This window comes from Amblyomma americanum, chromosome 5 (genome assembly GCF_052857255.1).
Source record: "Amblyomma americanum isolate KBUSLIRL-KWMA chromosome 5, ASM5285725v1, whole genome shotgun sequence".
Taxonomy (NCBI): domain Eukaryota; kingdom Metazoa; phylum Arthropoda; class Arachnida; order Ixodida; family Ixodidae; genus Amblyomma; species Amblyomma americanum.
Genome location: NC_135501.1, coordinates 129,653,745 through 129,677,658, shown reverse-complemented (window position 1 = coordinate 129,677,658; position 23,914 = coordinate 129,653,745). Strand labels below are relative to the sequence as shown.

The 23,914-nt window shown below is 48.5% G+C and overlaps 1 protein-coding gene across 1 annotated transcript; it reads left to right on the top strand.

Moving 5' to 3' along the window:
* LOC144134186 (facilitated trehalose transporter Tret1-like) lies at window positions 1-23,421 on the top strand. The gene is made up of 5 exons (XM_077667145.1): window positions 1-203; window positions 5,352-5,591; window positions 11,916-12,098; window positions 18,492-18,674; window positions 22,795-23,421. The coding sequence occupies exons 1-5, from the start codon at window positions 33-35 to the stop codon at window positions 23,419-23,421; spliced, it is 1,404 nt and encodes a 467-aa protein (XP_077523271.1). The 5' UTR covers window positions 1-32.
* The last annotated feature ends 493 nt before the right edge of the window (window positions 23,422-23,914 follow it).

Genomic DNA, 23,914 nt, shown 5'->3' with positions numbered 1-23,914 from the left:
CGTTCATCCTTGGTCGCCGTCGTGCGCTGGCGATGGGCTCTTTGGGCTCCCTTGCGTCCTGGCTAGCCGTCGCCTGGGCCTCCGCCGATTCCTGGCATATTCTCGCGGCAAGATCAGCGCAAGGCGTCTGCACAGGTGTCGTCTCACTAGTAGTGCCTGCGTACATCGCCGAAATCTCCACGGCCAAGGACAGGGGAAAGCAGGTGAGCTGTCTGTGGCGACCTTGTCTTTCTGTAGACACAGCCACGTCTCAATAAGGTACGCGCGAATTCCACTTTATAAAAATAATGAATCTGAGCCTTTCTGGGTGCAGTACAAAGTGATGCTAGAGCTCTGAGGCAAAAGAACGAGAGTGGATCTTTTGCACCTAATGTGACCGAATTGTGGTACAGTTGTAAATCACCCGTCATATGAGCTCCGGAGGAAGAGAGCAGATGCAGTGGGGATAAAGATGAACAGGGAGAGAGGAGGAATAGGGGTGACGCTAGGGAGAGCCACTCAGATTGTACAGCAGAAACTCTGGAATTTGGGGCTCATACTTACTGCAATCGCGCATACAATCATCCTTCCATATTAGCGCATTTATTGTCAGACCTCACCGTACTGAGACAGAAAACACAACTAACGTTCACTGCGGAATTTGAGCCATTGAAGTTATTGCTCATCGAGTGAAGTGTAACCGGTCTAAACCGCTTATGCAAACCTGGTTGCAACACTTCTAGACAATTCCAACACCTGCGATGGCCTTTCCTTCGAAGCGTGTTAAAACCGCTTTCCTTAAGCAATGCCATCTTTGACCCTGTATCTCTCAACCATTCCGGGTAGCAACCATTTATCTTGCAGCGCACGAGAGGGCAAGCCTCGTCGGTAGCACAAACCACCACCGCTTCATTATCCCCTGCTCCCTCTGCATGCTTCTCAGCTTGGGGAGGGCTTCCTAGTTTTTGACACAGGACGTGGAGCCTCTCTTTACGCTTTCTTGGGAGGAGTCTCCCCCGCTTACGTTTCTGGCTCCCCTCGGCACACGTTTGGGCAGAGCCTTGCGATGTCCCCGCATATCTGGCAAGCGACGCGCACGATTTGCTCGAAACCTCTCATACCGCGCCTTAAGTTTTGAGGCGGTCACTGGTTTGACAGAATGGGTGCTGCTGAGTCCTGGCTTCATCCTTGCGTTCCACGTGCTGCGCTAGCAGCTGTTCTAAGCGGTCTAGCTCTTTCTAAATGGCAACCTTGGTGGTTCGCACTGTTCTTTCGATGACGCGTACTTTCTCTGTATTCACTGTTCGCGCCTCATTTTGCTCTTCGTTCAAAGTGGCTTCCACAGCTCGGGGTCAAAATCACTCGGCTTGCGCGATATAACCAACCGGCACTCAGGGCCTCGCAGAACCGGCCACAGACAAAACGGTCATTTGCTCTTTCAGTAGCTCCTCTGCCTATTTCTTCTTTAACGGCGCGCCTTCCTAATCCCTCCTAATTGTATCGCGTGCTAGGCACTGAAGTCGCGACACAAACGTTCGCATGTCCTCAGCTACCATCTGTCTGGCCTCGAGGAACATCTGTAAATGTACGTGACGGGGTTCAGTATCGAAGTGCTCGAACTCGAGCTCGTTCAGTTACGAAGCTAATTTTGTGGACTTCACCGTTGCCTGCCGTCATGCAAAAACACGACCAGCTCCTGCCATATTCTATCTTTACCATTCCCAGCAGTTGCGCATCGGACAACCCTCCCATTTTTCCATCTTTTTGAAGCATGGAAAAGAAATCGCTGATAGAAACTCCATTTTTAACACCCGATCATCTCGGAATAACGCTTCGTAAAACAACGCGCTGGCTTCGAGCGATGGCTGCGGAGTGGGAGAAATGTTGTACTACAGATATTTTTTCCACTCAAGCCCTTCAGTGTCTCAAGCCTCTCAAATGGGGGTCAAAGTCACGCAATCAGCCCTGTGATTTCTCTTGGATTACACTTCTAAAGTCATGAATGTTGCAACGTTCAGAGGGTCCATTATTTTTTAGGCCCCCTTCTGTCACCACGTGTGGCGATCCCACATACTTCGCGAGTCCACATGGCACGGAGAGGCAAAGAGACACCGTTTTACTATTATATTCGACAATTACATGTTAAGATCACATGATGCAGAGGCAGGGGTGCCCAAGCTCTTTTGCTGCTGCGTTGGCGCTGGAGCCCTCATCGGAAGAATCGGAGGGGCTGAGGAGTAGACCTTGTTCGTTCGCTCAGGCTTGTCTTTTCTCCGATGGCGTGGGCGCTTGGGGGCCGGAGCACAGCCTCGCCAGCAGTATCCTCTCGTGCCTTCCTCGTCACCAATACTGCCTGCCTTTTTTTTGCGTTTTTCCCGTCCATTTCGCCGATCCCTCTTTCCAGGCATGAGCGTCATTCTCGCCCTCCCCTAAGCGCCGGCGACTACTGCATTCCTCTTTTTGCCCCGCATTTTCCCACCGGGCCTGGCCTATATATTCTCTGGCCGACGCCATTGTCACTGCTGTCGGCAAGGGGGAGAGGGGAGAGGCGTACTTGATCAGTTGAATGCTAAATATGATGGCCAGGCAGTCAACCTTCAGACCTGTAATGAGCGTCCTCCCACGACACACGGAGATTTGTGGCGCCATAGTCTGTTGCTCAAAAGCTCCAGGTTCTGATAAATGGAAGATGTCGCCTGGGATAACAGCCTTCCGAGAACGCGCAGCCCTCTGTCACACTGTTCAAGCGCCTCCGAGGTCCCAAACAGCGAACATGCAGCCGGAGATAGCGGCCTTCCGAGAACGCGCAGTGCACTGTCACAATGTCTAAGCGCATCCGGGGTCCCACAAAGGGAAGATGTCGCCAAAGATAGTGGCCTTCCGAGAACGCGTAGCGCACCGTCACACTGTTCAAGAGTGTATGGGGTCCCACACAGGGCAAATGCCCCCGGAGATATCTGCCTTCAGAGAGCGTGCAGTGCACTGTCACACTGTTCAAGCGCCTCCGATGTCTCACATAGGGAACATGCCACCGGAGACAGCGGCTTTCCGAGAACGCGCACCGCAATGTCACACTGTTCAAGCGCGTGCGGGGTCCCACATAGGTAAGATGCCGCCGAAAATAGTGGCCTTTCACAGAGGTGACACAGTGAAGATCTCCGGTATAATTTCGATCACCTGGGAATCCTTAGTGCACTGACATTGCACAGTACACGAGCGCCTTTTGCGTTTCGCCCCTGTTCAAACGTGGCTGGAGGGAGTTGATGATTGGTAGCTCAGGAAAAGCAACCCGATGTACCGATCAATAACTCCCTCCTGCCCGGTCTACAGTTCACTCACTATCCGGTTTGTACGCTGTGATGACGCCTCAAAGTCACGTCACCTTGTTGGCGCACCTGCCTTATAGGTTATTTTCTGGGCACCAGCTGCCACATTCATGGTCGTGATTTTTCGCTAACAACGCCCACAACAAATTTTATGTGTAAAGGAGCCTTTTGAGGGAAAGCTGGCGGCTCTACACTCCATCCACCATGTAAAGGCATGGGAATCCTGGGAAGGCGAACTTTTCTACTTGACTTTGCTTCTGTTGGGCAAAAAACTTGGATTCAGCAGCAAAAAATTGGAGGGTACACTTAAGCTCTCCTTTAGGGTGTGACGCGATAGCTTTAGTGGGTTAACGCCGATGTATATGGAATTGGTCACTCGATTCCACATTGAAATTCTCATTGGAGTCCTTCCTGGGAGTGCTCATACAGTCACGCCCAGTGGTGCAGCGGTTAAACGATAGGAATGCGATTGCAGCTGCTTCCACCGGTGTGGCTTGTGCGATCCAGGGTGTTCGTCCTGGGCAATTTATTTCTACCAATCACTGATTTCACTGCCATCTTCCAAGGTAATCAGTTTGCTCACAATCCGCTGGGCAGGTTGTGATAATTCCACAACTCAATTGACCGAGGCTCTCGACCTAGGTTGCTTCTCTGAAATTTTTTTGCCCACAACGCAGACGACGCTGGATTTTCTGCACAATGGGAGCCTTAACGCTTCCGCGTTACTACGACTCTCAGCGAGGCAAATCTCGAAGAATTGCTGTGAAAGTTTCCACACCGGCCTAACACCGAACTTTCACTTGCGTTATATCTGTAGAACAAGTGAAAAATGCGGTATTGAAATAACGATCTCTGCAAAAAGGAGAGCTTCGCGTGTACGCCTTCGGCCTAGAACTAGCTAAGGCAAGCACGAAACATCGTCCTCCCACCATTCCCGCGGTGGATGAACTGCTCTTTAAGAACGTGCCATACGCTGTGGCGCCAGCTCTCCGTCTAAGCAATATTTATAAATTATATGGCTGCGTAAGCGGGCCCGGGCCTCATGGCTAGCTTGGCGGGCCGGGGCTACCTCTAACAAATAACAAAGCCACTGCACTCTTCCTGTGACGTCAAACACCTCGCTCCGTTGTCCCTATCAGGGAATGAATTAGCAGAAGCCTCATGAAGCGACGACCGCCAAGATAAGGAAAACCAAAATGCGTGACATGACAGGAGGAGTGCAGTGACCTTTTTCCCCGGCGACCGCCGCTTCTTGAGTTTTGAGTTCTAAATTAATACATATGTGTTCTAAAGGCTTAGAAGGAGTGCTGAGGTATTTTCGTTCTAAGGACACTGGGCGGTGCCGGGCACAGTAGTGATATAGTAAACCCATGCCAGGCCCGGGCTTGAAGCCATGGGCCTAGGCCTGACTAGGCCTTTAAATCTAGCGGCCGGGGCAGGGTCGTACCCTCGAATGCTGTCCCTGCAGCGCTTTAGAGCAGACAGGAGTGCAGCTCTGTAAAGAAGATAAATATACCGGCTTCGGTTCTATTTATTTATGAGGGATATGGCGGGCCGTTTATGCATGTCTTCGTCTAAAGTAGTTGTGCCGAATAAACGCCCCAAAGCTGACACTCCTACTGTACGCATATCGTAGATTAAGAGATAGGCCCTATGAACCAACTAAGAGGGGCTCAGCGTCCTACATGTGCCGCTATGTATTGTGTTGTAGATTCACCTGTGATTATGTACCAGCTGTATGTGCATTAAGTTTCTTTCTCAGTTCTATTCGCTGGTTACTTGGCTAATTAATTTTGTTCCAAGATCTCGATCACAGATTTTCTCTTCTTTCTTCATGTGCGCCGTATTGGAATATACGTATTCTTTCCCCTCTGCAATAATGCTTACGGTCGCTGCTGGTATTTCAAAAAAAATGAATATCAATATGCATCCTGCCACAAAATTCTTGCTCGGAATAATCGTCGCCTCTTCGCAGCACACCTAAAACGGGATTAGCGTACCTGTTGGCAGTAGCCGCAAGGGCTCGCCCTTTTGCCCTCGGCGCAGTGCGGCGCTCACCAGACAGGCATCGCAGCGGGTGTGCTGTACGCTTACGTGCTCGGCCAGTTCACCGAATGGCCGCGACTGGCTCTGTGGTGCGCGGTGCCGCCCGCACTCACAACGGCGTTGCTGCTTCTGGCCGTCGAGTCCCCGCGATGGCTAATGGAGCGAGGCCGGCGCGCCGACGCTCAGGTGGCGCTGAAGAGGCTGCGACCAGATGCTTCGACGGTCGAAGGCGAGTTGGAGGTAAGTAGTCGCGGTGCTGGCCGTGATGCGGCGAAGGTGCTGACTAGCTCGAATGGAAGGACCAGCAGCTGGACTCTCGTCTCGGGGGGGGGGGGGGGGGGGGTAGGGGGGGCGCACAAGGCAAAACCAGGTGGTAGCATGTTCACCCACCGCGGTGGCTTAGTGATTAGGGCGCTCGACTACTGATCCGGAGCACCCGGGTTCTAACACGACCGCGGCGGTCGCATTTCGATGGAGGCGGAACGCAAAGGCGCCCGTGTGCTGTGCGATGTCAGTGTACGTTAAAGATACCCAGGTGGTCGAAATTGTTCCGGAGCCCGCCACTACGACACCACCTTTTCCCTTTCTTCTCTCAGTACCTCCTTTATTCCTTCTCTTTCGGCGCGATTGAGGTGTCCGCCGAGATGTGAGATAGATACTGCGCCATTTCCTTCCCCAGCAACCAACCAACCAACCAAAGCTGAGAGGATGGAACTAGGAAGATATTGAAGGAAGATGGATGGGGCCCTGCGCACGCTTCGTCATTTTCGTGTTTGTTGTACTGTCTTCCTGGCGCCCTCTACGCTCCTTATCGAGCAACCATCAGCCCAACAATGAGTACACTCAGATGCTGACAGTAACATGGCTAAGTAATCATAGTCACTTCAATATATAATCCGCGTCTTGTCTTCGCTACAGCTTGAACCACTAGGCGAGGATTCCTCTGTGTTCCAGAATATGTCATACATGGTTGATGCAAAAAAGAACGGAGATATGATACATCTGTATCACAACTATTTCCAGGAGAGTGTTATAGGTATGAATATTGAAATTAATAACCATGGCAATACGGCCAACATACTCAAAAACTGATAAATATCTTATATATTTAAAGAGAAGGGCTGGGTGAAAAAATTGAGTTGAGTGAAAAACCGGAGCTAAAAAGGTAAATAGAACATACGTCCGTTCTAATCACCATCATTATGGCATCATGAGTGTACCTGCTCACTGACGTCAGTGCCATTACTGGACCCGGCCGCCGCTCAAGGTAGAGGCAACAAGCCTTAAAATAAACCTTCATGATGGAGTCGTTTTTTCCTCATTCTTGATTTTCACGTGCTAAATCCAGACAGAACATGAAAGGACTTAGTCGAATGGTGCTCCACTTTCAGCAGTTTATTACAAAGACGACATGTGCGTATAAGCTTCTGTTGTCACATGCAGAAAGAAGTCAACGAAGCATCAAAACAGAAGCGATAATAATTGCGCAAAGTATTTTCGTTCCGCCGTATGCAACGGAATTGAAGTTCTTCTTTCGTTGAAGTTTTATGGGCGCAGCGTCAATTTAATTTTGTACGACCTAGAGAAAATACTTTTTAGCGTTCGTTACCAAATCATTTCAATTTTGTTGGTCCTTTGCGCATACGACAACAAATGCTGTTGATATACGAATCGTCTGTTTAGTATGTTAGTTGAAAGTGACGCATCGTGCTGTCATCTCCCTCCAGGTTCCGCCCCGTTTTTGCCGTGTTTATTTCAAGAATGGAAGGCAGGGTAACCACTGGACGACTGCAGCCTATTGTAGCGTCGTCTTAGCGCCACCTCCGGAACCGCAAGTTGAAACGCCAAGCAGAGATGTCAGGACAGAAATGGCACAAGCTTCTTTTATGCCTTTATGACACAAGCTGCCTTTGATGGCCTGTTCGGGCGAAGTGTTTCGAGGCGCTGCCACCTGTCATCATACGCATTGGCAGTGCGCGCTCCCAGTTGCCTTTAGAAAGTGTGACAGTAACAGTTAAAATCTCTCCGGGTATGCCCTCGGCTCAGCATGACTAGCTCATATGGAATCCACCTACTAAGTGAGAAAGAAGGTTGGTCGTGTGGTGCCTCGCTTTCGCTGGTCGTGAGCGAGGAATTGGGTCACAGACACAGGTTCACAAACATGCAACATTTGTCCGTAAAGTTCCGAGGCTGAGTCAATTAAAAAAATACGTTTAACATTGAAATGGTTTTTGCAGCACCCCATCGAAATAGTCTCCCTTACAGTCTATGCACAGCTTGCAACGCTTCTTGAGGTTTTGGAAACAGTTGGAAAACAGTCATTTTGGCAGGGCTGTCATCTCCTTTTTCGTGGCGTCTTGAATGCCCTCCACGATTTTCATCCTGTGACCTTTTAGGGCTCTTTTCACACGAGGAAACAGGAACAAATCGCATGGGGAGAGGTCAGGCGAGTGTGGCGGATGGGGAAGCACAGTAATGCAGTGCTTGGCGAGAACTTTTGTCACGCTGAGAGCAGTGTGCGGCCTTGCGCTATAGTGGAAAAGGCACCATTGTCCAGATGCAAATAAATCCGGGCGATGGCGTTGTAGTGCATCACGCATGTGATGGTGCACGCTGATATAAAACTCCTGATTCACCATCTGCCCTTGTGGGACGAACTCGTGGTGTATGACACCACCGGCATCAAAAAAGAAAACTATCAGCATCGTCTTTCTTTTGCTCTTTTGTCGCCGCACCTTTCTCGACGCCGGAGAGCTTGTGGACCGCCATTTGGCACTCTGCCTCTTTGTTTGATGATGGTATTGAAAACACCATGTTCCGTCTTCAGCAATATTGTTGTCGACGAATTCAGCATCCTTCTCTGCCTCGGGTAGTAAATCAGCGCTCACTGACGCCCGCGTGTCCTTCTGGTCTTCTGTGACAGAGAGTGGCACAAGTCTGGCATTGAGCTTTCGTTTCCACATTTTCTCACGCAAAATTTGGTGGCATGTTTTCTTACTAATGTCGAGGCCATCTAATAGCATGCGTACAGTAATGGTGCGGACTTGCTGTGCGATTTTCCTGATCCGAGCCACGTTGTTTTCATTCCGTGATGTTGAAGGGCGCCCTTGCCTTGTGTCGTCTTCCACCGGCGTTCTCCCCAAAACGAGCATCTTGTTACACTCGAAAACTCGCGCCCGCGATAATGTCTCGTTGCCATAAGGTTCACGAAGGAGCTCATACGTCTGTGCGGCTGTCTTGCCAAGCTTCATACAGAATTTTATGTTTACACGCTGTTCTAGGTGGATGTCCACCTCCCCCCATTCACTCACAGTATAATGCTCCGACGACAAGTGCCAACGTATTTTTCCACATGTTAGCTCGAAAAGATGGCGCTACAAATACGCACCAACATTTGTTTTGGAGGATCATTTCTTGAGAAGAAAATAATCAGTCTCGAAACTTTGCGGACAAAGGTTGTAGAAAGAGGCCGTATACACCAAAGAGATGAGAGGGAGGAATCTCTAATTGTTCACACCCAACACCTCCACCAAATGTAAGGTGGGGTTTATTCTGAGAAGCTTCCTAACGGGAGCAGGGTCAACAGCGGGTCAGCTAGTCCAGCCGAGAGCGTGTGCCAGGCGATGACCATGTAGCTCGCGCATATGCTCGTCGTCTTCTTTACAATGGAGCCAGGAGCATGCACCAGGCGATGACCATGCGGCTTGCGCATATGCTCGTCGTCTTCTTTACAATAAGAAGATATGCACTGGGTTCTCGAAGACAATGGAACACGTGCAACGCAACACGTAACAAAGGATACGAATAGGGAAAATTTTGGAATAGTAGCTCACTAACGCACAAAACAGGAAAACCAAATAAACACAAATTCTCCACTTGGTACTGCGATAATCCGAAGACCAGAGGGTAACGATGAGGCCGTCGCGAGTACTGGCGCGCGCCCCCTCGCAGGATTGGCGAGAGGTATTTTCACCGGAGTCCAGCCGGAGCGCTTCATTGAAGTCTGAGTACGGCACGGCGGCAACAAACATCCTTCACTTATAGGAGATTCTGAGGATGTTAGCCATTCTGCGCGAAGGCAGGGGCGCGCATGCACGTATCGTCGACAGTACTTCTGCGCTCTCACTCTTACGCCGGTGTTTGCGTCGTCATTGGTCAGATGGCGGTGAATGCTTGGAAACCTTCGAGTTCCTTCTTTGGTCAGTAACCATCGCTTCCGATGATGTTTAGAGGGCCTCACTTAGCCAGCTCAAGGTTAACATACCCAACAATTCTGGACAAAAGCATTTTTGAAAGGAAGCCAGATTATGAACTAGGATAGGATAGGATAGGATAGGATAATTTATTTAGTTCTAGCCCAAGTGGTTTTATGCGGTTCAGATGAGTCCATCTCCGCAACGGTGGGTTGCCTCTATTCCAGGGCTCCTCTGGATGCTGTCGTCAGCTGAGCTCGCCGTATCAGACCGATCTGGTCATCGCGCCAGTCGCTGGAGAGCATAACCTCCCATTGCTCCGCACATGGGTTTGGTATAATTAGAACGGCGTCGACTTTTTAACATGCCCAGGTTATGTGATATAGTGCCGGTTTTTCGTGGCGCCACACACGTGTTCGTATAAAGTCTGGGGTGAATGTTGAACTTAGCTCTGCGCTCGTAATCGCAGGAAATTTCTTCATGCTTCTCTTGCGTTCTAGTGCGTACCTGTACAAGACACTTTTCGCGCCCCGTCGGCTTCCCGAATGTCCGCCGCATTTTCTGCCACGACTTCTCGGGCACCCAAAACTTTGAAAACAAAAGTTCTTTGTGCTTATCATGCAAACCTTAAATAATGAAATTCAATTTTTACTCCGTTCTAAATTAACATACTTCCTGATGTCATCAGGAAAATTGCTACCTAGAGCGATTGGATTTGATCACATTAAGTGTACCTTGTAATGCGCGACCGCTAACCTTACGCAACGCTGTCCACGTATAGCCACCTGCACTGCTGATCCAGCCGTGCGACACATTGCCACAATCTAATTTTCTTTATGTTACAGCCTCTCATAGGCAATAATATATATTATTTTTTTAAATAAGACAAACTTGAGCAGTAACTTGTTATCACTGATATAAAGTAGCGTTTGTGAGAAAACTGAAAAAGCGCATAGCGGTTCTCGTAAAAAGTAAGTGAAAGAAGGACAATTGCACTGTCACAACAGCAAGGTTCCCAAAAAGCATCAATCTATAACGATCCCAATCATGCTTCTCTGCAATAATTTATCGTTGTACGGCGGCTTTCGATGCTCAAGCCTGGCCTAATGGTGCAGAACTTCTTTAATATGCATGCTTTACAAAGGAAGCGGCTTGAATCGATCACTGCTATAGGTATACAGAACGCTTAAAGAGACCAAAGCTTGAAATATATGACTGGAAGTTCAGTATTTCAACTGAGAGCAGGTTGTGACTGATCCCCTATACCTAACTCCTTGCGCCTGTCTTCACTTTGGGCAGTTGCATGCGGTAAAAGCACGATAATGCCTTTAGCGATAACGGAAGTACATCGAAGGATGGCACTTACCTTGTATATGCAGAATCGCGACAATGGTGCAGTTATTGAAATTTTTAAGTAGATAATTCTGTCAGTGGTAGAGTCATTAGGTGACTGCAAAAAGTTATCTGCTATAGGAAATGTTCAAGAGGCTTAAGGTCCTAAGATCAAGTCCACTGTTAAATAATGTCAACTGTGCTACTCTACCGTTTTTCATAATCTGAAAAAGATGCTAACTCTACTTCACTTCGGTACTCTTTTTCGCTGCATAAATGGCTTGCGCATCCGTGAAGGGTTGAGTGAACTAGTGTCTTCACTCTGATAATTCGTATCTTGTGTGAGGTACTCTTAGCGCTGTTAGAACTTTACCTAAAGTACATTTTCAGTGTTCCTCTATATCACCGCCTCTGGGAAGAAGCTGTTGAATAGTATGCGAATATTCGGTTACGGTGCGCATTTCAGACTTAGTGGGTTTAAAAGTAAATCGCCTAATGATCGGAAACGTGCGACCAAAGAAAACAATTAGCTGTGGTTTAAACTTTGGTTAACCCTGGTGAAGGCGAAAGCTTCCTTTTCATGGCTACATTCATAATCGTCACACACACTGCCGAACAGATTGTCTGTAAAGCGTCGATGAAATGCTCGATGCCCAATGGGGCAGTTGCCACCTGCCACGGTGCGCAGATTGTGATGACCTCAGTATATCACAAGACCTGCCAAGTGACAACACATGAGAACCTGTCGCGTGAGTGCATTGATGTTACCCTCTTGAAAACCTAGCGTAGTGAAGCTTTCGCTTAAAAATGGCAGTCCTTTGCGAGTCACCAACTCTAGAAATCATGCAGTAACCTCGCAGCCAACAGAAATTTTCAAAGTCCTTACATAGAGGCTACAGCTAGGACACTGGTAGTACAAAACGTTCAATGATTTCACTAACCATATGGAAATCACTATTCACTTTTTTCAGTTTTTTATTTTGCTACGCAGGCAGGAAGTTCTAGCCTGCTCATAGGTTTCGCAACACACTCGTCGCAGGTAATTGAGGCTATCTACCCGAAGACACCGATGCCGATCATGCACTACACGCTGGCCGTGATGGTCATCGTGTTGCAGCACTTCTCCGGCGTCGACGTCATCATGGAGTATGCCACGGGACCGCTGCTTCTCCACTTCGGCTCACCTCTGCAGGAAGAGTTCATTCTGCTTGCCGTCATACAGGTACAGACGCGCCCTCAGTTAAACTTGTTGGGCTAGTTGGTTAACATGCTTTGTTGGTACTGCAGCAAAAGAACAACGGTGCAATAAGACAACACATACCACGATGACAATCAGCATGTTCGTGTTGCATGAGCTATGCGTTCGTGCGGTGGCGTGTGTTTTCTTATTTCATCCTCGTCTTTTTCGCTCCCTACAAACGACACGCTCTGAGTCGCAATGACCGCCAAAGCGCGAGAGTGAACTGGAATACAGAAATATCGGAAAGAGCAAACGAAAGAGAATTTTGCTACGCAGCTCCTTGGACTCAACGTAGCAGTATGACTGTAGCCCAAAGAACAAGTACGAATACATCGTGTTCTGATAAATTTAAGACGGTCGTTCGAAACCGGATCGTAATACTCTCGGTCGGTCTTTTTTGCGTAGTCCTTTGTTGTTTCTTCTTTGCCCCGTTCTTCACTTTTTTTTCACAGCAAACATATAGCAAGGTTAATTCATTACTATGCGTCGTATTGTGCTTGCTGGGCAATCAAAGAAGACAGGACGAATGTCTAATAGGTGAAATCTCGCTAATTCTATTTTGCTGCTTAGTCAAACTGATATGACATACATTTCGACATTTAGAAATGACATACATTTCAATTTTATAATTTAAATTTTACATTCCGAAATGACATGCATTTCAATGAAAGGAAAAGACCATGAAATACGAACGTTTTAACATGTTCAGCTGTATTTCGAACATGCTGCGCAATCATCGTCACCCGTACGATTAAGCAGGGAAGACCAGTCCATAGACTCGGGCATACCAGCCAAAAGCCGTGCGTCAATAACCGCGGTGTTTGAAGACTGCGCTGTCCTGTGGCAGTCGTCACGCCGAAGCTGGTGCCGTACGCCATGCCGCTTGCTATTATTGAAGAGAAAGCATTAGATGACTCATCGACATGAAAACACCGTGTCACTGAGAAGTGGCACCTTTACAAAACTCGTGATTGGTCTAAGCGGTATGGTGCCATCAAAAGCGGCAAAATACGAAACATTAGCCCGTAATAGTGAGTACTTATACTTACAACTGAATGAACTACCAAGGAATAAAACTTCTGACCGAAGATGCGACCAGGGGCTGTATTCTCTAAGCTTTTGATTTTAAAATGATAATTTCATGTCCGTCTGGCCCTCTGTCACTGGTCAGTCAGACATACCTGCGGCTTTCAAGCGTCTGTGGAAAGCGATCCGGGAATTACGTGGTTGGCAATCAGGCCTCACCATTGGATGGTATTGACTGCGATACGGAGCCGCTGGTGAGGCGCATCGCAGAGCTCTATAAACAGCAGGCGACCGGACCTGCCCACTGGCTGCCATAGGCTGCGATGTGCAACCAACTGTGAGGTCCGATCGCCTTCTACCCAATGGCGTGGTCGCTTTCCACAGACGCTTGAAAGCCGCGGGTATATCTCAGTGACCAATGACAGAGGTCCAGACGGACGCGCAGTTGGCTATTTTAAAATCGACAGCTTATGAAATACGGCCTCAGATTTATCTCCAGTGATTGCAACCGGGCGGTCTCGATTCTACGTTGTTGAACGCTCTGCGGCTGCTTCGTACGCCCTATCTCCACAGTTTATTATGAGCTTTAAATTGAGAACAGCCGAAAGCGGCGGCCATTCTGTTCGAACCGCCGAGCACGTTTCTGGCTAACGCCGCTGGTGAGTCATTCAGTTCTTTGCAGGCGCAAGTAAACCCAAAAAACCGTTTCTTTTAACACCCTCTTCGCTGCCTTCCTGACTGTCGGACTACCGTCACCACTGCGTGACATCTATTGGAGGTGCGGGGTGGCAGGCAATATACCGGGCACCCCCTGCAAGCTGTGACGCCAGCCCTCTTCGTGTCTCGCCGGAGGACCTGTCAACAGTCCAACCAGCCTACCGACGCCTGTAAGAGGAGCTGAGCTCGAGACCCTGCCAGAGCACACTCGGGGGCTGAAAGATGCATCGACGAACGACGTCAACCATGAGCCGACGTTCACTCTACACATCCTGCTGAGAACGTTCACCATACTGAGAACCTTCAATGGCACCACTGGTGAAGACCATAACGAATGGCTCGACCAATTTGAGCGTGCAGCAACATTGAACACGTGGGAAGATGGCATACAGTTTTGCAGAAACATGGCGCGAAAACCACGAAATATACCTGGCTACGCCGGATCTCTAAAGAGGAGAGCTAGTGAAGACTTCCACGAATGACGTAATCAGAGAGTGGGCCTTTTTACTGCTAGACTTGTGCATCCAATAGCCTAATGAGTCCGTCACAATGTTCGCCAAGAAACCGAAACGCCTCTACCCGCGTGCGGACATTCAGGTGACACAGGAAAAGAAAGGTATGCGAGGCGTCAAAGAACATTTGTTTCTTTTCTTCAGTCGCAACACTAACAAATATTGTGACTATTTCATTCAAGTTCCGTCTACCATAAAAACCTTCGACGCCCGAGCCCGCCAATACCGTCGTCAGGAAAAGAAGTTTGCAAGCAGAGAGAACTTTCGAGAGAATAAACATGAACTCGTCTGCGAAGAACTGTGCCGTTTTCTGCTATCGCCAAAACAGAATAAGGTAGCGTCGCTCAAGCAACTCTTCCGTGAACTTCAAAAGGGATTTGTCGTCTCTCATTCATCAACTCTGGCACAAGTACCTCAAGCCATGACTTACGCCGCCGCTACACTAAGCCAGAAGAGTCCCGCCAGCCCGCGCCTGGAGCCCTATTTGCCAGCCAAAGATTCCATCCTCGCGGCCAGTTTCTGCAACCTCCGCTAACAAAACCAGACCTCTGAGGAGACGGGATCAACACCATCCACTATGGTTCCACCGCGGTGACCCCGATCACGTTCTTCGGCGCTGCCTATACAGAAGAATGGGTCTCCGGGGCTTTGTCCACGACACACCATGACCCCAAACCAGCCAGTGACCACACGAGATGAATACTTGAGACACACCGGCTACACACAGAGCCGCCTATCGGGGTCGTCATCCCTGCCATCCGCGCGGTTTATCGCCACGTCGCAAAGAAGCAGCAAGCGCTCGAAGGCAGCCTCCCAGCCCCCGCAGAGAAAATTAAAGACAGCAACCTCTGGAGCTCACGTTGCTCATGAGCAGAACGCCTAAGATTCTCCACGCCGCATGAAGACCCGGCTCTCATTACGCTGAAGCCGCATGCAACGACAACCTGAACCACGACACGGCTCTACTTCACTATGACGCCGATACCCAGAAAAGCCCTGACGAAACGCCCTACCCATGATTCAGATACCCGGCGAGCCGTCACTAAACGTCGAGGACAACTTGCAACGCAACAGCCAGGAGAGCCAACTTATAAGTGGCTAGCGATAGTCGGAAAGTTACGGAAAAAGAGCCGGCTGTTCAGTGATCAATAGAACATTCGCTGCGCGCCTGAGCAAAGTCATGACAGCTTGGGACTGTTCACCAATCCGCACCGCAGGACGCCACCTTATTACGTCATCAGGACGATGCAAAGCTGGAGTCACCGTCAGCGGACATACCTAACCTGCGACCATCGTAATACTACTGCAACGTTCAAGCGACGTGATATTGGACATGAATTTTCGTGCTGAGCATCAGGCGATCGTCGACTTTCAATAGAAACTCATGACGCTTTAGGCGGACGAAGCCATCCTTTCGAGGACAACGCTGGAGAATCACGTTGCCCTGCGTGTCCTAGGTAAACAATTGTGTGTGCCACAGCCCGCTGAAGCGTCATGGTCACCGTAGCTGCCACGGAAGCCAAGAAAACCGAAGCCGTCATCCAGGTACACACTGAGTTTTTTCTTGAGCGAGGAAGTCGCATCGCAAGAGGCATCGTGCATTTGCACAATCCCCAAGCTGAAGTGCTGCTCTTCGGCGAAAAATATCGGCACTTCAACACAGGAACGACGATTGCTTTATTAGACGAATTATTCTATGTTCGCGACGCCTTTGCCCCCTCTGATCAAATGGCACAATGTTCAATGAAGGAAGCTCACACACCCGTCTTCCACATAAACCCCGCCCTAGCCAGGATGCGACAAGACGAGATGGGAGTCTGCTTCGAAGCTACAGCGAATTTTTCTCGCCATCGCCGAAAGTCCGATAACAGCCAATTGCCAAGCATCGCATAGTAATTGACGAGCATGCCCGAACACTCCGCCAAAGCCCTTACCGTGTGTCGTAGGGAGGATTCCAAGCCATCCGAGACCAAGTGGAAGAAATGCTGCGTGACGATGTTCTCCAGACATCGAAGAGCCCCTGGGCAGCCCCAGTCATCCTTGTTTTTTAAAAAGCACAGTAATCTCCGATTTTCGTTGATTGCTACCGATTTAACAGCGGTGGTAATCGTTTCTGCCCCCTACCCCGCATTGATAATACCCTGACCGTCTCGGCGATGTTAAATATTAGTCGACAATGGACCTAGAAAGCGGGTGTCGGCTAATCAAGGACAATGAAAGAGACAGTGAGAAGACTGCCTTCATTACTCCCGACGGCCTCTACGAATTCAAGGTAACGTCTTTTGACTTCATTCTGCCTCAGCGACGTTCCACCGTTTACTAGACACATTATACTGGCAGCCCTCGAGTGGAAAATTTGTCTCGCATACTCAGATGACGTCGTCGTCTTCTTTACCTTTAACGATCATGCACTAATGATACGAACTGTGCTACAGGCATTCCTTTCATCAGAGCTTGCCCTGAAGCCAGAGAAGTGCCATTTCGCCTGCGAGCAGCTGTTTCTAGCCCACATCGTAAGCAACGATGAAATACAACCGAACACGCAGAACACCGCCACTATTGCACACTTTCGACAGCCGAACGAAAAGACAGCTGGGCACCAATTCCTGGGGCTGTGCGCCTATTACCGCCGAGTTTTAAAGAGATTTTCGCGCATTGCCGGACCCTTAACGCGGGCAGCGAACTTGAATGTGTCATCCAAATAGGAAGCTCCCCAACTTAAAGCATTCCAGGAACTTAGGCGCTGCTTGCTGTCGCCTTCGTGCTTGGACACTTCGACGAAAACACCCCAACCAAAATTCAAACCGACGTAAGCAGCATTCGACTAGGTGCTGTTCTCGTCAAGAAGCAGCAAGGCCACGAGACACTAATAGCGTACGCCAACCGCTCTTTATTGAAAACCGAGGCGAACTATTTCACGATGGAGAGGCGTGCTTTGCAGTTGTGTGCGCCACGTTGAAATACCGCCGACACCTGCACGACAGGCATTTCAAGGTTGTGAGTGGTCATCACGTGCTGTGCTGACTCGCCAACTTGAAGGCCCCGTCTAGCCGCCTCGCTCTACGAAGCTTCCGACTCCAAGAGTTTAACAACACTACCATTTACAAGACCGCAAGAACTCTGACGTCGACTGCCTGTCACAAGTCCCTCTATATGAGCCACCGCAGGACGTTGATGAAAACGTCTTTCTAGGATTTATAGGTTCCAGCTCTTTCGCACAGCAGCAACGCCGAGACACCGACCTCATACGCCTCATCAACTACTTGAAAGGCAAAGTTTCTTCACCTGCAGCCTGGTTCAATCGGGGATTTTCTACGTACCGCGCACAGAATGATGTCTTCTTGAAGAACCACGAAAAAAAAACGCTTCCCTCCTCGCTGTTACTGCACGTCTTCGCAATGAAATTCTAGAGGCTTCACACGACGGGCGCATTGTGATAGCTCAGACACAACCACATATAGAGCGAGCAAAAATTCCAAATACGCATATTTCGCTTTAGTGCGCTGCTGCGGTTCTTATGACCGCAATATAGTAATGTTTGCGTGTATATACACAGTACAATGAAAGCTAATCATTTCCTCTTTTCTAGCGAGGACGGTAATGATCTTTCAAGCGTTCAGAAAATAAAACGACCCTGCAAATATCGCATGTCAGACGATAACTGCATATATATTTTTGCGAGCATGTCTATTCGTCGTGTTGCCGGAATGGAACTCATTCGCAATTGCGGGCACCGAAATACAGCTGCACTGCGACGTGTTCACTCTTATCAAAGCAAAGTACAGACGGTGGCCAAGAAGTACACTGCAGCCACATACCGCCGTTTTCTTCTCCTGGCGCATTTACAGACATTATTGAAAATGCATCGGCCATTGCGACATTCTTTAGGCTGACCTCTCTTTACGTACACTAGTTAGGAAATGAACGGAACACCGAAAATTTCGTATTAACACCTAAGGATAGATGCGCCAGTAAATTCTTACAAAGCATGCTGTTGGTTTTTTTTTTAAAGCTAAATCAAGAGAAAAATCATGCCACCGACGGGCTAAAGATTTTTTTTTTCCTCGTGAGTCCTATCCGACACTTGGTTGTAGCCTTAATGATGCTACTGTCACCGCAGTTGGTGACGACAGTGATTTGCGCTCAGCTGCTGGACCGGACCGGGCGCGTGAGGCCACTGGCGGTGTCGGCGACTTTGTGCACGGTCAGCATGATGGTTCTGGGAGCCGTCTACTTTGGTGCATCAAACCCCGCCTATGCCCTGAACACCACCCTGGGCTCTTACCTCAACTTCGGCTCTAAGGTACGAAATGAAATTGTGGCAATTTCTTTAACAAACGATCGCTCGTAGTTACAACCGCGCTACCGCCACCCATATGCGCACACATAGTGGTCTCCATGTCAACAGATAAGGCAGGAGGTTCTGGAGCGAATGAAGGACGCTGAAGACTGGCATAAAATTACCTTATTTTCCTTACTGCAGCCAAATATTGGCTCTGTCGCCGTTGGATCTTGTTATTTTTTATCGCTAATAAGTTGTTAGAGCAGGAAGGGGAAGGGGGCGACGATTCTACTTGCACCGACGTGATCCCACTCAGTGTAATCAGCATTATTATTAGCTAATTATTTTTACTGCAGGCGGTCAGCCCGCTATTTTAGCGCCCTCATTCATGGACTGAAGGACCGCAAAAAGGCGCCGGGAAAGCTCGGGAATTTGAGGCTGAGGACAACATGGCGGCAATAGCTTTCGCTTCTGGTGACCTTGCCTACCAAGAATGTTTATAGATGGCACTGACTGTTCTAGTTTTCAAGTTTCTTCTAGAAATGATTAGGTCTTGCAGGAAGCGCGGGTTGACTGTTTTTCGGCATAAACAATGCAAGTCGCGTTAACTAGATTGTGTTGACGAAGAAAGAGGTTAGAATGACATCTGTAGTGCGAATCGGGATGGAACGCATTCACAGCATTGTAAGGTGCAACGTCAAGCGACGAAAACATGCATTTCTACGAACAAGATGGGTAAAATTGCCCACGAAACATTCTTCCCAATTTTAAAGCGAAATCTTTACTAGGCTATGACGGCGGGGATCGTGTCCGCAAAATGTGTCGGCAGCAGTTGTAGGCAACTCAGAATAGATGGCGTCACACGAGTGGTTGTAATCAAAAGAGCATGATGTGAGGATGCTGCCCGGAAAAAGATTTTCGAATCTGGAAGAATATTTAATTAATTACAACCTAAATTGTCCAAAAAGTGGGCGGTGCCTAAGCAAAAGCGCTTCTATATTCGAAAACGCCGGAAGGAGGCGGAGCTACAGCGTAGCTCCAAATTTGAAAAACCGGAAGTGTGGACGGGGCCATAGCGTGGCGAGAAGTTTGAAAACTCGAAATTGGCAGTGACGTGACCAGGGATAAGCGATCAATACATAACCAGGAGATAGAAAAAAATGGTAATTTAGAAGGAATTAGGTAATTAGAGAGAAACAAAGGATAAAGTATGGGTAAATAGACTGGACGGGCAAATAGTGAGTGGGCGGGAACGAAGCATGGCGGAAAATTTGAAAACTCGAAATGGTTGCCGGAATAAAACGAGAATATAATCACAGTGAATCAATAACCAATCAATCAAGACAACGAGAAAACAACCATGGCACCAAATATGAAACGCGACCAGTGTCGCGTAGAGGAGGCGTCAACGCTTTCGCATTCTTCCAATGCGGGTAGCCGCAATGTCTCTAGTTTTTTTCCTCCTAATGAATGCCTTTGTTGCTGAAGAATAAGCCACTATATGGCGAGCTCGTAGGAGCGCTAGAAGCGATTCAAGAATCGTACCAAATGCAATCATCAGCTCACTGAAGTTGTGGGCGTGACTTCAGGCAGCCATCGGGTCCATCTCTGTTAGGTACTTCAGAATCGAAAACCAAAAAGTGCTTTACCAAATTCTATTATTTCGCTTTGGCGGGACCGGCGTAAAAGATAAAATAAAATTTTCGACAAAAGTTATTGTTTTTAGCCCAGCATTTCCCGTCATCTGGTATTGTGCAAGTCATGCACCATAGACTTCAAAGTTTAAAAGTGCACTAAGCTGTTTTGCGATACACGGCTCTGCTGAGGACTAAATGCTTGGTATGTTAGGGTAGCGCAAAACTGGACAATGCAAAAAGAATGACGCCAGTGCTGTGTGCGTCTTTGTCCATTCTCCCGTTTTGCACTACCCTCACATACCATGGACCACAGTTACCGACTCGCCCAAGATTCTACCCTTGTGGATTAAATGCTTCCTTTCCTCCAGCACAGTGAAAAAAGAGAAATTTTTGGACTACGAGCACTTGCCACTGAATTATGTACAAGGCCAAGGCTACAAAGGGATATTTTCGGGCCTATGCTAACAGCAAGATGGCAGGGAAGACGACAGAAAACATAAGGGTAAGGTTGATTATGCAAGTCAGAATACAAGGCACTGAAAACTATGCCCCTCATGCAATTTAAGATTCTCAGTGCGCAACAGAACGTTCAGCTCAATTTGCTCACGACACTGCGTTGGTGTCCTAAAGGCATTCGAGGCGTGGCCTTAGAAAAGACTGCTTGATAGCTCTATCTGCTAAGGAAGAAATATGCCGACATCTTTTGCGAGGGGTTACTGGGTGACTGCTTCATATACGTATTGAACCATTATAATTCGACTTGCTTGCACACTTTATGTCTACAAAATAGAAATGCTCAGCAGGAAGTACAAAACCACAATACTAGGACAAAAAAATTCATTTTGAAATAACCCTGAGAGGAATGATTACTCTTTTGATTCAGGAAAAATATGGCGTCATAGGGGACAATTGGAAAAACTTCCTTAATCTAACCCAAGTTGCAAAACTCATTGAAATAACTTTCGTGCGTAGGTTTTAACCACCGTAGAAGTGACCCAGAATTTTTATAAATTTATTTCCTAAATGAAAGAACCAAAGGCTGAGACCATGTTATGGCCATGTTATGTGAGCCTGGAGTTTGCTTCTGATATCGCAAAGTGAAGATACCGTTCACAGAAGCACCCCGACGCCTTGGGGCATAGGCGCAAACATCGTTTCTACAGCTTCAGACCGAAAGCAGGCGATCTTCCTTGCTCCAATTATTTCCTTAGGCTAGATTTCGTCTATAACAACTACGCGAAACAGATAGCCTGAAATAATGTGTTTTCCCCCGAGTATTAATTTCGGAATTGCGGATAAAACCTAACCGAAGCTACTCGGGCCAGCGTTGACTGAGCGTGCGGATGTTGTTTGTGTTGTTTTTCAGACTTTGCCTTGCTTGCTCCAGATGTCGCTCTGAGTAAGCTACTCTGGGCCAAGCACGTCTCCGTTTAGCAATTATCAGCGCTCTGATTGTTCGCGTACGTTCTCGAGGCTCAAGCAATAAGCTTCTTTTTTCAGGAATTCTTCCTTCCCTTCACGCGAAAAACCCGCCGCGGTGGCTCAGTGGTTAGCGCGCTCGGCTACTGAGCCAAAGTTCCCGGGTTCGAACCAGTTCAGGGCGGCCGCGTTTCGATGGAGGCGAAACGCACAGGCGCCGGTGGACTGTGAGATGTAAGTGCAGGCTAAAGATCCGCAGGTGGTCAAAATTATTCCGGAGCCTTTCACTACGGCACCTCTTTATATTTTTCTTCTTTCACGCGCCCACCTTCCTCCCTCCCCTTACGGCACGGTTAGCATGTCCACCGAGATGCGAGAACCCTACTGTGCTATTTCCTTTCCACAAAAACAAATTTTCAATTTTTGTACGAAATTATTCCGCTATGTACGGTTTGAATAAGGAGCGTTCTTTTTTGTTAACATCTCAAGATTACACATCTCTGGCAAACATAAATTCATTAATAGTGTTTTCATATTCCTGCTTACAGAGTATTCAGCCATGGGCTCGCGCAGGGCTTCAGTATTCCGTGAGGAATAATCTAACCTATTCCAGTCAGCTCAGAGTAAGAACAGCGGAGGTCGGCTTGAAATGTCGCACATAATGAGGTGTCACGATTTGCGGAAGCTGAAAATGACCGTCCACACAATGTAGCCTTCGGCCTAAAGCATCCAGCACTGTATTTAACCGCCAAGTATTAGCAAGCTAGAACTCGTAGGCAAAACTTTCTATACATCACGAAACATAGAACATGGTCATGCACATGAAATAGATCGTAACTCTGAAAGCACATAAGTCGCACGAGACGCACACAGCAGTTCTAGAAAGCTCCATAACATGTGATGGTCGGACCTTAATGGTTCATTAGAAGTCCTTACAGAGACTTTGAAAATGTTTGGCTTTTCAAAATGTTTGAACAAAAAGCATAAGTGAAGCAACCGTTATTGCTTGACCTCTACTCAGTGGCTGTTCCTGAACCATTGTGCACGACGCAGTGCACGCAATGAGCACAGGCTGACGCCCGCAGGTCGTCTTCAGCGCCGTGTTTTCCGCTGGCCTGGGTCCCGCGTCCTGGGTGCTGGCCATCGAGCTGACGCCACTGCGTGGCAGAGGCTTCGACTTCTTCGGCAGCGTGTGCGCCTTCTACTGGGCTTCGGCGCTTGCAGTCGTCAGCCTGTTCGCTAGGATGGGCACTGACCCGCTCTCGCTGGCGGTGCTCAGCTGGTTCTGCGGCGTGGTCACCTTTGCGGGCGGCGTCACCGCCTTCGCCTTTGCCCCGGACACCGCCGGCATCAGCATCGAAAGCATCCTGATGGAGGGCCAGGGCGACAGGCGCAAGAAGTCGGAAGTCGGTGACGCTGCCAGCACCACCATCGCGCCGCGCCGTGGCGAAACGGAGGCGCTCGGCGAGCGCGAAGAAAGTATTGCACCGCCGCGGCTCGGTGTTCTGCAAGCTGAAAGAGGCAAGGCGGCTGTGGTTGATGTCGCAGGTGGATCTGTGGCCGACGATGACGACAAGCCTCAACAACAGGCTCGGGCGCCCCCTGGCGGGATGTTGCTTAGCGAAGCCGTGTTGTCATCCCACAGCGCAATGGCCTCGACGCCTTCGATACGCAGGCCCGGTAGTAGTCGCCAGAAGGAACGGAAACTTTGAAAGGAAAACACAGCCGCCTTATGTGTTACTTTAAGCTGCGCTAGATGTACATCTGTGCTTCTTACAGATGCGTGGTACTAATACCAGTGACCACGTTTCGTTTTCTATTGGCACACTGTTGAGCATATTTTGCGTTTTTTGCGCTGCACATCTGCGACGTAACAACTACATTTTGGTTGGTAGATTATTTAATGTGGAGCGCTATGTTTTCCTTTGTATTAACCTTTTTCCTCGTTAGTGAGCTGTACAACTTTTTTTTCTCAATACTCGTCTACTAGGTGACAATTTTAACTTGATGTCCATAGCAGTTGTAATCTTTGCCAGGTTAAATATGCCTATTATTATTTCATCAGCTCATTATTTCTGCATCGACAGGAGTCGAAATTAATTATCCGTTAGTTACAGAAGAGCAAACAGGGTGCTGTTTCTATGACTGCTGTTTCTATCCTTTTCCATTATGTGGAAGCGCTCGCGTCGTAGGAACAGGAGGCAT

Excerpts from the sequence above, each read along its gene's own strand:
- LOC144134186 (XM_077667145.1), top strand. The coding sequence starts at position 33 with ATGGGCTCTTTGGGCTCCCTTGCGTCCTGGCTAGCCGTCGCCTGGGCC. Across the intron at positions 5,592-11,915 it reads CGGTCGAAGGCGAGTTGGAG|GTAATTGAGGCTATCTACCC; the intron begins GTAAGTAGTCGC and ends CACTCGTCGCAG. Across the intron at positions 12,099-18,491 it reads TTCTGCTTGCCGTCATACAG|TTGGTGACGACAGTGATTTG; the intron begins GTACAGACGCGC and ends CTGTCACCGCAG.